We start from the raw sequence: 15,884 nt of genomic DNA, 5'->3' as shown, positions 1-15,884 counted from the left end.
CTTGATACAAGATTACCACTGATGTGATGAACTGAAAAATCACTTTATACCTAAATTCTTCTTACAGAATGAACAAAATTAAATAGACAAGTAAATTAAATTAATGGCATCATGTACCATAACCTTGTTTACTTCAATGTAATAAAAAAACCTCATACTGTTAAAAATTAATTTATTCAGGTCCAGGAGAATTATGCACCAAGAAAAATACAAATTAATACAATTAAATATACCAGCAACTTTTCATCAACAGCACGACAAAGAACTCTTTGCAAAATGAAAAAAATTATGTTCACACAATCACTTAACTAAAGATAATGAATGAGAAACAACATCCATAAACAGGCTGTTATTTTGACTGTGACTTGTTCAGCACACAACATTCCACTTCGACAGTGCAGAATTTGTGACAATGTTTAACAAAGATTTGTGCAACAAATAATTAATAATTTCAGTTCTACATAAATAAACTCCCGTGCTTGTGACTGTTAATGCTACCACACAACAAAACTACAGTGCTCCATCATATTACCCAACCCACACAGCAGATGCCAGAAGTTCTATCATATAAATGCACATATTGGGAATTTATTTGGGATTAAAATTAGTTCACAGGGCACATCAAACCTCCTGAGACAATATGACTCCCACAAACAATAAGGAGCTGATTCATTCCAAATTTCCAAGTTCACAGAGTCCATTCATTAGTTTGCACCTGCTGGTATTCTAAAACATTCTCCTCAGTATTCAAAATGCTGTGGTGAAAGTGATCGGCAGGTCTTTACCTTTGACCCAGGCAGAATAAATTCATGAGAAACATTGTATGTCTTCAATTCACAGTGCTACTTGAGACCTTTAGTCAGAAGGCCGTTTTTCACTATGCTTCTTTGTGAACTCCTCAGCATTTTTAACAAACTTCTTCCTGTCTTTAAGATATTCTTCTGCTAGATCAGCCCGCAATGGATGTTCTGGTTCAGGATCATTGACTAGTGCCACTAAGGCTTGTATGACTGGGGAATAAAAACCAGAAACAATTAGAATAATTCACATAACATACAACAGCAAGAAAATGGGATGATATTACAAACTTTTAAAAATACCTTGGTCTGTCTTGGTTGCTGGCTTCCAATTCTCTGCACTGATTATTGGTAAACAAACTTGTCCCTTTTCATCAATGTTGGGATGGTAAATTTTAGTTTTAAAGTTTATCTTTGGCGGTTTAAATGGGTACTCGGCAGGGAAGTTTATCTCAATCCGAAAGGCACCTTTATTATAAGGTGGGTTATCCTGAAAACACCAAAAAAGTAGTAGTATTACTCCATTCATCACACACCAAAAATAACAAACGAAAATAAACTGATCATTACTTACTGGAACAATAAGACCTTGCCATGTCAAAATGTTTGACTCGTCTACCTGAATATCTCGGAATGATTTCATCCCCGAGGTACGGATATCAGCAAGTTCCTGTAAGATAAAATGCCTCACTATGGATTAGAGGAACTTCAACTTAAACAATACATTATTCATATTTATCAAGATAGTTTACAGTACATCATACTTTAATGCTTAATTTACGAACATAAGAATCACGTGTGAGTGGTATGCATCACCATTTCTACCATTTTTCATCTATTTGGAATGTCATGGGTACCATGAAATCAGAAAAGGAAAACATGCATTTGCCCATTCTCACGCTATCATTACATATACATTATTTCTCATACGCATTTTTGCAACAGAACACAACTGACACATTAAAGGCAATATTAATATATGAAAATGCATTTCAAATATCTTCACATACCTTCTGCAACCTTCGGGTCGCTGCCATTATTACAACTCTGCGATTTTCGGAAACTCTATGTACAACTAAAATCAACATCAACTCCCATCCTACAACATTTATTAAATGATGCTGAAATAAGCAGATTACGATTACGTGAATATATTATATAGAATAAACTATAAAACTGGGATTTATATAGTTACAAAATAAACAATCAATTTGATTATATTTCAGGTTTAAAACAATGGCTGACATGAACCACTATAGGGGACATAGAACGGATAACCTAAAAGTTAATTAGTACATAGCTGCGTTCGTCACATATGTTAATAAAATATGTATTTACTAGTGTATTAAATTAAGACATTACGACAGCCTCTTATAAGTGAAGAATATTGTACCCAATACACTTGTTACATTATTAAAAAAATTTCATTCTTTCCTGCCATATAAATCACTCAATAATGACGTCACCATTTCACACCTATTTTAATATTATCGCTCAGTTCGCCCAACACATCAGGTTCTCCGACTAACATTTTTCATCTCTACGGTGTGTGCCACATGACTTGGGCAATGGAAAACTTTATTTCCATTAATGGAATAACATATGCAGGGAATACTACAAATTATGGGCATAAGTCTTGGTCTCTCAAACACTGGGGCCACAGTTTATAATCACACTCGTGGCTCGGAGTTTTTCCTTATTGTGTTGTACTATGTATTTTGAGGGTCCACAATGGGCTGACTCCTCAGTAGTCCTACCAAATGTTTATGGTTTCAAAAGCTGGCAGAAAACTAATGCGCTATACTGCTTATGTAACAATAGGCTGCAGGACAAATTATGAAGATCCTTTTTTGCATTTTTCTCCAGCTTCATGTTACTTCCTCCACAAACCAACTGATACTGACCATACAGAATGGGCTGGTAACAAAATTTTTACAAGAGTTATGTAATTATAAATTAAGCAAAACACTATAGGAATGATGGTTTGATAGATGAAGTATGTACATTGAACAGTATGGTAGAGAGTGGAATGGGGTCTGACAAAATTAAGTGGAATGTTATGTTCAACCAACATAATATGGTCAAAAGTTAGGTTGGCACATATCAGTGGGAAGTTTTACAAGGATAACAACACACCATTGCAATTTACTTTATTGTGATATGTTCCAGCAGGATCAATATAAAGCAAACTCTATGGACGGCTGCCTCCAGTTTATAAATTTGTTTCATAAAATAATGACAATAATTTACAGTATGTACAAGAGAACATGGAAACACAGTCCAGCTTATCTTAAAACATAGCACCAAAAGCATTCCCAAGAACCAGTATTAACAATAAAACCTTACTTGTTGGATTTTGGGCACATCATGAAGAATTCCCTCACTTTATACATACACCAATCTCATTTACAAGGAAGAGGCAGTATGCAGAAGAAATAGTTTATCTGAAGAAAAAATTCAATGGAAAGAATAAATTATAGGTCAAGATGAATGCCTCTTATTCATTACTGATAAAGAATGTGAGATTTTTTAATTATATAAAGTTTCTTTAGCTTAGGTAGGGACACAGCTAATGAGATTACTGACTGGATATTTATTACTCTATAATTACTACAAAGTTCTTGTGGATGAAGATGTCTGTGAGAAATGATCAAGCAGAAAAAATCTCAGGAGAGAGGCTTGAACAACATAAGCCATTATGAAACATTATGTATGTTACCTTATTTTAGAAATCACATGTATGAAACAGATGTCACTGTTAAACATCCTCTAGCACACAGCACAAGTGAAGGAATTCTCACAGACCCACGCCACTTTCAACACAACTATTACTTACATGCAGAAATCCAGACAATCCACAACCTAAAACCCATCATTCTGAGCATACTTCTTCTGCTAATCTTACTAGTGACAGAAAAACAGGTGTAGCGACAGGTATACACACAATCAACAACGTTCACCTCTTGGTAGGTAATTAAAACTCTCACAGCCGTATCATAATCGTGTTGTGCGAATACACAAGAGCAGCACCTCAGGCAGAACACTGAGCATCATGGCCCCTGGCTACTGTCTGTCACCAGGATTTATGGCAGTTTCACTGAGACAGTACTTCAGAACCAAACCATAAAGTAAAGTCTTTGTTAAACAAAATTGATGACCGCTAAAATGAGTACAATCAACTTTGAAATGCTCTGGAACATTCTAAATTTTCAGTGGCCAGTATCCGTCTCCAGTGACATATCATTGGCTGTCAAGTACTCTACAAGGAATACCCTTCATGAGCAACTGAGGTTTCAAGCCCAACAACGATATTAAATGGTTTTTCAAAGTTTCAATGTATTATTACATATATCACTTTGACCAAATTCATATAACATCAACAGAATTCAAGACTGTTAGTAAGCAATATAAATGATCACCAGAGTTTACAATGTCTACAGGAAAGAGTTTCTGTCTGTCTTTCATGGAAGCCAGAAGCTCATTATAGTTTCCCAAGAGACCACCAGTAGGCCCTATACCTCTATGCCTCAAGTGCATCTAAGGGCTTTCCTTTCCTGACATGTCAGAATGGTTTATAATGTGCATCTGCCTTGTTAAGTTCCTACCAATTTGGCACCACACACAGCTTAATTAGATTTACATACTTAAAACAATTTGTTTCACAGGGTACTCAGAAAGAATGATGCTCATGCTATAGAAAAACGACACACATACACCGAACGTGACACATCCCTGCATGCACAAATAGGAAAAGGTCACAAAACAGAACATAACAGAAATCTATAATTCTTTTGTTTTGTATCACACAACTTTTATCTAAAGATTGGTAACCATGCTGAGAGCATCATTGGACAATGTACTGGTAGGTTTCAAGTTCTTGGACACAAGGGGCAGGCATCATCACATTACCAGAGGTGAATCCCCATGAGCAACACAGCTGTATTACAGGCTATGCGGCTTTTGCTTATGCATAACATAAATCTCTCATTTCATCCTAAACATATAGTTTGGAAAATTTTCCTGTGTGGTATATATTTAAGATGATGTTTAATACAATCTTACAAACACAATTCTGCAAAAACTAAGGCTCAAATTAAATGACCAAACTACAAAAATGAAGCTGCAATTCTAGGTACAAAACTTTACAAATAAAATACTAAGAACAAAGAATATCAACAACTTCTCAACATCACAATTAAAGAATGAGTGTGCAACTGTTTTATAAACAACTCAAAAAGGTTACCATGTTTTGTTTCCATTACTTGCTGTATTATCACATTATGTTATACTTCTAATGGACAGGCAAAATCTCACTGCAAAGTGCTTTGCTCTGTATCTTAAAAAATTTCTAAATCATGTAAGATACAGAACATATGTCTGGCAAGAGAGTGCATAAGGGCACTCATATCTTGAAAAGTTAGTGTGACACAATGAAATGACCATAAAGTGGTGACTGCTGCCAGGAAGCTGTCCCGAAGTCTATCAAAAGAGAGGAAGAATTACAGTATACACATAATCAACCAACAACTGTAGAACACAACTTCAAGCCTTTAACATTAGTCGGAAGAAAATCATTACTGATTACATATTTTCTGGAAGCACGTGTATTTTTAATCCTGATCTTATGCAAATAGGATATTTAATCCAAAATACTACAGGCAGGCCAACTGGACATAATTATGGACCTGACCATTTTGTGATATGCTACTGTGGCACGCGGCCAGCTGGACAGCTCTATTGTGTACATGAAGACCGGCAATCTTACGCAATTACATCTACAGTGAAACCTCGATGCATCGTTTTCGGCGGGGGTGGGAAATAAAAACGATGAATGTGGGAAAACGATAGATGCGGGAAAGCATTACAAATTTTAAAAAAACAATGTTTCTCTTTCAAAGTTACTTCTTTTTACCAAAAAAATCTTTAGTGGACAACTGGTTTGTCGAAACTTTACGTTTTAGACCAAACAGAGCACTTTCCACGTTCAAAATGTTTTCCTCGTCACGTTCACTAATATTAAGCGCATAAAAGAACGACTTCACTTTCGCCAATGCAGCGTGTGCTTCGGCAAAACTCGGCAAAGCTTCGGGCTCGCATTCGTCGTCTTCCTCTTCCTCTTCCTCACCACTCCAACCCCCTTTGCGGACAATAACAGGAAGAATGGAAATACTATTACTGCCGAACTCAACGAAACGTAGCTGTAGAAGACCCTGAACCGCTGGAAACGAGATGAACCAGAAGAATGAAAAGTGCCGCCAGCCTTTCCTTTGTACTTGTAATAAAAGCATTTGTGAAGAAATTCACACTGCACATGCCATCTGGCATCGCTGGAACGAAATATGAGTGCACCCTAATTAAAATCGTAAAATTTCTGACAATGAGCACTGCCATTCACTCCAACTATCACCCCTGCACCGCTGACCCTCATTCCAAAAGAATGTGCTGGTTGGGCGATATAACAGGTTACCGCTACTGTGTATTCCAAAAACATTGTGCGTCTTTCGGTATTAATTTATCTCAAAACCCAGCATTTTAATTTCTCAGAAACGATCATTGTGGGAAAATTGTGGGCCGGGACTAAGATTTTTGAACGATCGATGCGATAAAACGATAGTTCGAGGAACGACAGAAGCGGGAAAATGTAACATTATTTTATATGGGATGTATTCGGGACCGAACAAAACGGACGATGCATCCGGGAACGATGGATAGAGGTTTCACTGTACTTCATCCACTGTAGGAAAATAAAATTCTGTTTTGCAGAGAGAAAAGAAATTAGGATTAATAAAGTATCAAATCTTGGACTCTTTGCATGCATTTTCAAACTTCCTTTGCAAAATAAATCTGCTGTCATAAATGTAATAACAACTGATTAAAAAAGACCAACTTTACCTAAATACGTCAGCATTCCAGGTCTGTGAACACACAGGTATGCTTTAACATGTCTCTGTGTAAAGTCAGTATGGGGCGAAAACACTGTAATAAAATGCTGCCAACAGAGCAAGCCATAACTACCAGATGCACACACTGGTTCAGAAATAAATTGTGTAAGAAACAATGTAACTGTCACAACAAAGTTCTGAGCTGGCAACCTTGAGACTGTGTTCTTTCATATTCGAGCAACAAGGCATTATCTTGAGCACGTTCACAGCTCTTCAAAGAAGGCGACACGAGCCTTCGTCGAGCCGGACTTAACCTGAGAACAAAACAAACACATGAACTTGTCAGTCTGTCCTTACGTATTCACTATGATGGAGAATCAGGAGTAGTCTGATGTGGCAGGGTTTAGTGGCAAACATTTATGAATACAGAATGTTTCATAAAAGACAGGAAATTTATTGACCAACTGAGCAACTACAAGCATCTAAGAAAGTGTGATGTTAATACATTCGGAACTCACCTTGCGCAGTGTCGAGTATTTGGTCTCACCAAGACGCACCTGCTCCTCATGCAGCTGATCCAGTTCACTCTGCTTCTCCCCCACTTTGAGCACCTCAATCTCGGAGCGCAGTTCGCGCAGCTGGTCTTGTAGATGCTTGCTCTTTTCAAGATACTCCACCCTAAAAAAAGTTTCTTTCCATCATCCGCCACTCATTTCCATCTTTTACTTTATGTCACTGAAAATATTACAGTAAATGTGAGGATAAAACCCAGAGCTTCCTGACCACTAATAGGGTTCAAAATTACAGATGCAGTAAATTAGCCTGTGTGTATGACAGTCAAAAGTCTAGAATAGCTCCCTGAAATCCAAATTTCCCTCTTCTTTGGTTCACTGTGTGCCCTTTGCAAAATTAAAGAACAGTATTAAACTTGTATATTTGTAAGTCTGCACCCTTGATACAATTCATTGTTATACTTAATATGGTCACATTTTATTGTTGCAGATGAAAATACTTGCATCCCCCAGTCAGAACCCCCACCTCATCCAACCAAATAAATGCCACTGGTCCCAAGCAACTCTGATGTCACTCGCACTGCCCACAAAGATCAAAGTTCTGATAGAAAGACAGCCGTCCATAACTATTAACACAGCTTATGAGACAGCATTCACAAAATTAAAATATAAAGGCAAAAAACTGAGGAAATTCAACGGAATTGCTAACGATATGTATATCTCCCGGCTTGTTCTGTGTTCTCTGTACAAAATGGATCCATAATGATGAGACAGCATTTGTCTAACTGTATGTCAATCCACCAGTATCATTTAACAGACTGTAGATTAGAAGTTTAACGAAACACAGTAACCTGATATTCTTGTCCAGTTTTAATCAAAATTTAAATGTGCCGACAAATTTTGGCAAAACAATACAATATCTCAAATTTCGGGCATTCACAAGCTATTCCGTGTGGACAGACAAGCAGGTAGCAAAGGAAAGAAGCAACTCTTTAAATTTTTTAGTTACAAACACGCTTACAAACGTGCAAGCACAAAATATGTGCACTCCACTGGAATACTGCTTACCGTTCTTTCTCAATCTCGAGTGACAATTGTTCCACATCCCCATCAATGATGAGGTCGTACGCTGTGAGGTCAGCTGGCAGAGGTTCGGAGTCCAGCTGCAGAGAGCGCAGATCAGCCTGCAGTTCAGATGGCAGTACTTGACCAGATTGGTACAGATTTGGCACAGGCTGAGAAACAGAACAATACAACATAACACAATGAAGGCTATTTCAAGGAGCAGATCAAATTAAAAAAATGCTTGGTATCATTCAGATTAATGTTTCTCATTTTTTTTACCTAAAAACTTAACTCAATGGAGCAGTCCTATTGAGAAGGTAACATGTTCAGCTGGTAAAGAAATTCCCTTCTTTTTATGGAAATCGAAGGCACATTAAAATATTTTGAGCCAGATGAATCCAGTCCACATCCCTTCAGGATTCATTCGCATACAAAAAATAGGCAAAGTTTTGTGCATTTTAATCTCAAAGGTTCTTCAAGAGTAGCAAGCATTCCCCAAATTCAGTATCTTCTTAACTTCCTTGTGAATGCAATTATAATTTGTTACTATAATTCCTAAGTATTTTAACTTTGCCACATTTTCAAGGGATTTGTTAGCTATCTTTATACAATGAATTTGTCCTTCCGTCTGGTAATGGAACATGTACACATATTTAGTTTTCTCTGCATCTATTTCCAAACCTCCTTAATTCCTAGTATCTAACACAGCTTCTGTGTTTACCTTTATGGTATTTAGTTTTCAACAATAAGGCTACTCACTGTGATATTATTGTACGCATTGCGAGACAGGAACTCAAGTAGCTTCTCCTTGGCCTGCTTCTCGGCCAGCCTTGCCTTCAGCAGTTCATTTTTGAGTCTGTCAGCCTCTGCTGCTCTCCTTTCTGACTCATCCACTAGGCGGGCAGTCAGCAATTCTGCTTCTCGCGTCTTGCGTTCAAGGTGCACCTTCTCCTCCTCTGTCTGTTGAAACAACAGATGATAACCATTTCACTGTCACAGAAGGAATAGTTACACAGATGCTGTACAGATATCTGACGCCTTCAGAACAACAGCAAGCAAATATTCCATAATGCACAACACACTGACATAATAGTTTTCACTGACAGTGACAAGATAAAGAGCAATGTAGATAACAGTCCAAAAGTAAAATAATTTATTTCCTACACTATTCCCTTTATAATCTGGGAACAGAATATGATGCCTAAAGACAGTGTGTGGCATAACTGTCACCTCTAGTGGGATATCAGTTTAAGAGTAAATAATGAGCTGTATTTTTTAGTAGTGATACTGGATAGCTAGGGTTTGACTCTATAAAAGGGTCGGAACATGTCTACGACACCTATGGGGCACATCAAGCCCCTCCAATTGGCACAAGAGACTTTTCATGGGAGAGAGTAAACACTCAATGGTTAAGAAAGCATAGAGCTTTATTTTACTCATTCACTACCTTCATGACTCCAAGTCTTAGCCGGGTTATTTCTTGCTCTGCTTCAGCAGCCTTCTGGCTCAAAAGCATGGCTTCCTCTTCTGCAACTCGGGATTTTTCCGCTAGCAGGTCAGCCGTTTCTTCAGACCGTTGCTGCAGAGCAACACACAGCAGGTTTATTATTTTGTTGCAAGGGAACAGATTGGAAATACTGTCTGAAGTCTTAACTTGTAATCCAAACTCTTCTGAAGCATATTTCATTAAGCACAATGCACCCTTCTGGAACATAGACTAAAGTATGCAACTTGCAAAAAAGTTGGTATATTATGCAAGATAGTGAAATTTTCAGACTAACACAACTGCAGGAGTATCACCAGCTGACACCATTGAAAGACTACAGTGAAATGTAAAACATGCAAGAAAGGAGAATAATAAACGAGACTGTTTCTCATGGTTTTGAAAATCACAGAAGAAATGTTCTAGTTTAGCTAACAGCCCATCCCTCACTGTTAACATCCACACAAGTGACAGTAAGTTAATGTTCCTTCTGTTTGCAAGTATAACTGATTTCTGTGCAAAAAGAACAAGATACACTACCAGAGCTTCGTTGGCCAATCTCATCTCCTCCTGATACTGCATCAGCCGCTGCTCCAAGGCTGCCTTCTCTCGTTCAGCAGCCTCTCGTAACTGCTTCTCTCTCGCCAGCTTATTCCGTTCTATCTGACGCCTTTCATGGGTAAACAAGTGAGAAAACATGGGTTAAAGAAAGTTTTAACTCTTAACATACAGTAATCCAAAAACATTCAAAAGTTTGGCTGCTGAAGTGGCAGAGAGTAATATGTAACATCACCTATAGCATAACTCCACAAAGAATTCAAACTCATTATCACATTATAGCATTGGAATGAGCAACTAAAAATATCCGTAAGACAGGGATATAAGTGAGAGAACCATGAAGTAAAGTTTCTCAGCATTAATGAACACATGCCATGATAAAAGAGTAATGAGACAGGATATCCTCACTGCCAGACAGCATTCTAGCAACCAAAAATCCTACTAATGGCTATAAAACAGGATGATCAGATAAGGTGCATTGTCATTTATCATTATTGTTACATTACAGAATCAAGCATAACGATGTCAAAAGAAGATGGATCAAGAAATTAATCAGGTATTAGCAACAGTCATAAAATCTGAAGGGAAGTGACCAAATAAGCATAAACAAGAGAATATTAAAATTAATTCTAAAGAAAAAGGGAATACAGATGTGAACTGGGCAAAAGTGTACGAGGTTAGGGTCCGGTAGCAAGCTTCTGTGAACTCGATGAAAAGCCTTCACATTGCTCAAAAGCTGGGTATTCTTTCACCAGCTGAGAGATTAACATCTTTTGAAAAAGTACTTTGCTCTTTACAGTTGATGTTCATGCAGAAGTGTTTTAATATAATACTGTAACAACTGTGGCAATTAAATTTTTTTTTTATAGAAAATGCTGTCTAAAATCTGGGTACAGTTTATATTCCAGTAAATACATTTTACTTCCAGCCCTTCTAGAACAGGAGCTGCAGAAGCAGGAACACATATCCTCACATACACAGCCTTTAGCATGAAGAACTTCCAACTATGTTAACAATGTCTGAATCAAACTGCACTTCACTTCTTTCACCTGGACTTTTCTTCCTTGGCCTGTGCTTTCATCTGCTGCACCTCCATGGAGTCTGTCTTGCGTCTCCTCATGAACAAGTCATGGTTCCCAATGCAGAGGTCCAGGATCTGTAATAGGTCAGTACAGATCTATGGAACATCTCTTACTGATAAGGGGGATCTGAAATCTACAAGTAGATGTGCATATAGTGATCATTACTGGAATTAACATTTCCAGTTTCTTTTGTCAACTCAATGAAGAAGCAAATCTCTTAAACGCAAATTAATTTTAATTTTCCCATTAAGTCTGCATTTAAATTTAAACTCAATTTCAAACTCGTGTTTTAAACCTGTTTCATTGCCAAGAAATGCAAGTTCAAATATCGTAAAACTGCATATTCTGAACAAAAGGAAGTACAACATTTTTAAGTCCAAATATCTAGGATTTCATAAAATACAAATGACTTACACTTCTGATTCATTTATAAGGTCTTCTGTCACCAGCGTGTCCAGGCCATTATACAGCTAGCTATTTTTTATTTTCGTATAATTATTTTACAAGACTTTTGGTATTTATAACACTATCACAATAAAAATATGGACAGGTACCCACCAGCTTGTTCATACGAACTTTCTGCGAGAAGAACACAAAGTTTGGTGATGACTTCTCCACTGGTTTGATGATGAACTTCTTATCATCAAAGCTGATGTGTCGGATCTCAGACCAGGTAAAGGTTGTTTTTGGCGTCAGTTTGTTTTCCTTCTCATAGATGTTGAGCCCAAGAGCTGTGACACCCAGCCACAGTTCTGTGTCCTTCTTATTCTGAAACACACATTAATGTGACCTCCACAATGAACAGCATTCCCTCCACATGTCTACAAACTGCAGGAGATGCTGATACACATATAACCCAAGAACACCACTCACAGTCTGACCCTAATGACAAATATCCTCATATATCGTATTCTGATTGTGACACTGCATAGTCTTGCAGGTGATTACCAATGCTACAGGGAACCTGCTGCTTCTGTCTTCTACTAGCCAAGGACTTTCATGGTTTTCCTCAGCCCAAAATCTATGATAGTACCTTCAACAGACCATAAGTGCCTGCTTTAAAATCCTTATTTACTCACCAGAATCAGAAAATCACTAGGCTGAAATGCTGTGGACTGGTACACAAGAAGTCCCCACATTGAATTTCAGCCAGGAAATTACTCTCCAAATAAATGCTGAGAAAATACTGTGGAACACGCATCACCTACCTCCTGTCACCATCACCATGACAATCTTTCCATCTCATATAATGATGTAAAACCTAATCCGCTGGAAGGTTTGTTAAACAACATATAAATCGATCAGAAAGACTTTAAGCTAATGCTCAGAAGGATTCAAAATCCTGGAAGAACTATTGGGACCTAAGTCCCATATTATATATTGTGATAGCTTCATGTCACAGACTTAAATTTACTCTGAAGAAAAATGGACGATGGCAGTTAAATGATAAGTTATTGTTTTCTCAAGGGTTCCATTACTTAATAAAAACACAGTTCTCTGGATGAGATGTTCAAACACTAGTAAATTGTGCTCAGTACTAACGGTGAGAGTGACTGGATAATCTACAAATTTCACAATCAATGTGAAATTTGATAACAGATTTGATCACAGATGAAGCTGAAAGTGTTAATGTTTGCAGCCTAAATTCAATCCAAATTAATTCCTGCCACTGAAAACAATTAACAAATAACACAATGTTTACTTATGCCAGCCCATTGACGATAACGGCAGACGAGTACGGATAACTGGTTTTATAATCTGCAAGGCACTGGCTGCTGTTGCATGCACTGCATTGTCTATATTCTTATACCTCTTCTGTGAGGAGACCAGAGTCAGTCACATAAGTTACATATCTGGTACGGAGTACTCACATTGATGGGGAAATAGTTGACACCGTACATGTCCAGATCTTGCGCAATCTTCAGGTACTCCATCTCGGCCTCATCCCGTGACATGCCCCGATGATCTGCATACCAGATCTTGATGCGGTCCTCCCACATCTCGGGCGTCATCTGATACTGGTCTATCACTCGCTGTGGCAGCAAGTCTTCACTTGCTAGCATTCCAGGCTTGTACATCGATTCATCATAGTCACCATACTACATGACAGAGGAATTAATATGCTGTTGTAGCTTCTTATTTCAATGACACGTTTCAGGCCACATTTAGTACGAGGCTCGTCCACAAAGTAAGTTTCCCTGGGGCCGTTTACAGAAACAAAACACAATTTCATGTAAACATTTATTGCAACAGATACAGCAAGTGTCCAGCTATTTTTCAACATATTCGCCACCGAAATTGAGACATTTGTCATACCGTGGGACCAACTTTTGAATACCTGTGTCGTAGAAGTCTGCCGCCTGGGATTGGAACCACTGTGTGACAACCATCTCCGCCTCTCTGTCATTCTCAAAACGCTGACGCTGACCGGACAGGAATTTCTTGAGGTGTAGGAAAAGATGGAAATCACTGGGAGTGAGGTCCGGGCTGTAGGGTGAATGATTAAACACCTCCCAGCTGAACTCCTGCAGGAGACTTCCTGTCCGTCGAGCCGTGTGCGGCCTAGCGTTATCACTGACCGCACTTCACAGTCGGTGGGAGCTGGAATAAGAATCTCCATCTTCAACAGCTGCAACGATGCTACTGTGAGAACGCGGGAAGTGCCGTTAGTGCATGCGCCATGCTACGTCATTGCTCTATCACGTACGCACAGTCGCTTCGCGCAATATAAGGTTTTCTAGCTGTGGGACGAGTGAGAAACTTACTTTGTGGACGCGCCTCGTATTATTACGAAGCAGCGTGTTCAATTGTGTGATGCTCATTTTGCATTTAGCAAGTTTCAGCATAATGTTAGCATTACTGTGTGAGTCAGCAAAATGAACTATGATTTCATAGCATGAATTACATGAATTGCTTTCAAAACCTTGAATTATTCGCATCCATCTACATTGTGCGAGTTTGGTTAAGCAAGTTCTATGTACATTTTGGAGATTAGAACAGAATGGCATGTAAAGAAGGAAATGCAAAATAATCTGTTTAGAAATATAAATGTTTTATATTTACCAAATTACTAGTATACTTAAACCCCTGTAATCTACTTTAAAATCTAAAACATGACATAATACCCTATTTAAATGGCTAAGGACCAAGAATATTTAAAATCCAGCAAGAAGAATAAAAATGGACAAATAAGTTTAACATCACAGAGAAATGCTTTTGTTAACAGGTCTAGTAAATTCATGCAAAACTAAAATTCAATGACACATTACAGCAAGATATAGAGCAGAATGGTTAAAATGACAAAAATTTCTTCCTTTTAGAAAATCTGTAATTCTACTAAAATGTGCTCATAGTGTGGTGTAAGACACTACCATCCCTGTAATTGGCAACAAATAATATTACTGATAAGAACCCAAACAACAAACCTAAAAGTTCGTGACGATGGTGAATTATTTGAATAAAAATTATGAAGAACCAGAAAATCAGGATTAGTTTTATTCATGATTGTAAAACATATACAAGAAAAATTTAAGGAACCCCATTAAAATAACTTTTATATAAACATCTGTAGCATTATGCAGAACAAATGTAATTCACAAACGTAAAATATCTTGTAGCTGGCCCATGTTATCTGTAATTTCATGCATTTGTCCATAACATCTTCTACCACAGTGAACAAAAACAACAGAAACAGCTCTGACCTTAGCTTGCACTGCATATGAGGCCAGTAAAACTGATGCTTCTGGAGGGCAGTATATGTCCATAGACAGAATAGCTTGCTTCACTTGCAGGAAAAACAAATGTTGTGTGACTTCCTGAACTAGCTCCTCAGCAACATCCTCTGGGTAGAATTTGCCAAGAAACATGAAAGAGGTTGTAGGCTGTTGTGAGATTCCCTGATCCTGGACTGGAATAACATAATTTTTAATTACAACTCTGCGCGTTAAGGTGATAATTTTATCCATATATTCCGCATTAAGTACCTTTTTTGTCCAGTTTTAGCCATGAAATAAATCCCTTGGAGTCTTCATACTGCAATCCAAAATACCAAGTCTCTCTGAGTCCTATTGTGCGGCATACCAAGTCAAACAGACCTCTTCCCGTCGCTCTCCACTGTAAAGGGATGTACGAGCCATGTATTCAACTACTATCGTTCATTCTATCAATTCAGCAAACTAAAATCATTTACGTTCAGCTAACCTCCAAATTAAACTCCAATTCAGCATCCAATGTATACACTTTGACGGGAAAGGATTTTCCCAATTTCTTACGCCTAAATGGAGGCATTTTATCCTTCATTTTCGTCTAAAATCATTACAAAACAAAACGAAAAACTCCGAAAACTGTATCCTCGTAGAATAAGTAGCAAACTGCATGACTAACACTATAAAACATGATTATTACAAACTCATCTTTCAACAACACCCCAGCAAAGCCAAAATCAACACAGATATGTTACAGCAATGGCGCACGAAACTTTAGTTGTAGTAATCTCATCTGTGGTG

General features: G+C 37.8%; 2 protein-coding genes across 2 annotated transcripts; both read right to left on the bottom strand.

The window, feature by feature from the left end:
- Window positions 1-155: 155 nt before the first annotated feature.
- Window positions 156-1,960, bottom strand: LOC110830817 (ubiquitin conjugating enzyme 10). Its single transcript, XM_022066125.2, has 4 exons — window positions 1,808-1,960; window positions 1,372-1,467; window positions 1,101-1,287; window positions 156-1,010 (listed from the first exon to the last, which is right to left on the bottom strand). The coding sequence occupies exons 1-4, from the start codon at window positions 1,883-1,885 to the stop codon at window positions 856-858; spliced, it is 516 nt and encodes a 171-aa protein (XP_021921817.2). The 5' UTR covers window positions 1,886-1,960; the 3' UTR covers window positions 156-855.
- A 972-nt stretch (window positions 1,961-2,932) lies between these two features.
- Window positions 2,933-15,854, bottom strand: Mer (ezrin/radixin/moesin family protein merlin). The gene is made up of 12 exons (XM_087342350.1): window positions 15,580-15,854; window positions 15,363-15,492; window positions 15,081-15,286; window positions 13,251-13,478; window positions 11,938-12,147; window positions 11,347-11,453; window positions 10,280-10,409; window positions 9,704-9,835; window positions 9,016-9,216; window positions 8,260-8,426; window positions 7,198-7,357; window positions 2,933-6,993 (listed from the first exon to the last, which is right to left on the bottom strand). Exons 1-12 carry the CDS (start codon window positions 15,676-15,678, stop codon window positions 6,943-6,945), a joined length of 1,821 nt encoding a protein of 606 aa, XP_087198476.1. The 5' UTR covers window positions 15,679-15,854; the 3' UTR covers window positions 2,933-6,942.
- Between the last annotated feature and the right edge of the window lie 30 nt (window positions 15,855-15,884).

This window comes from Zootermopsis nevadensis, unplaced genomic scaffold, assembly GCF_977971745.1.
Source record: "Zootermopsis nevadensis isolate Lab colony 2312 unplaced genomic scaffold, Znev_1.0 Znev_ptg000003l, whole genome shotgun sequence".
Classification (NCBI taxonomy): domain Eukaryota; kingdom Metazoa; phylum Arthropoda; class Insecta; order Blattodea; family Termopsidae; genus Zootermopsis; species Zootermopsis nevadensis.
Note: the sequence above shows the minus strand (reverse complement) of the source record. Positions and strands in the feature narration are given on the sequence as shown.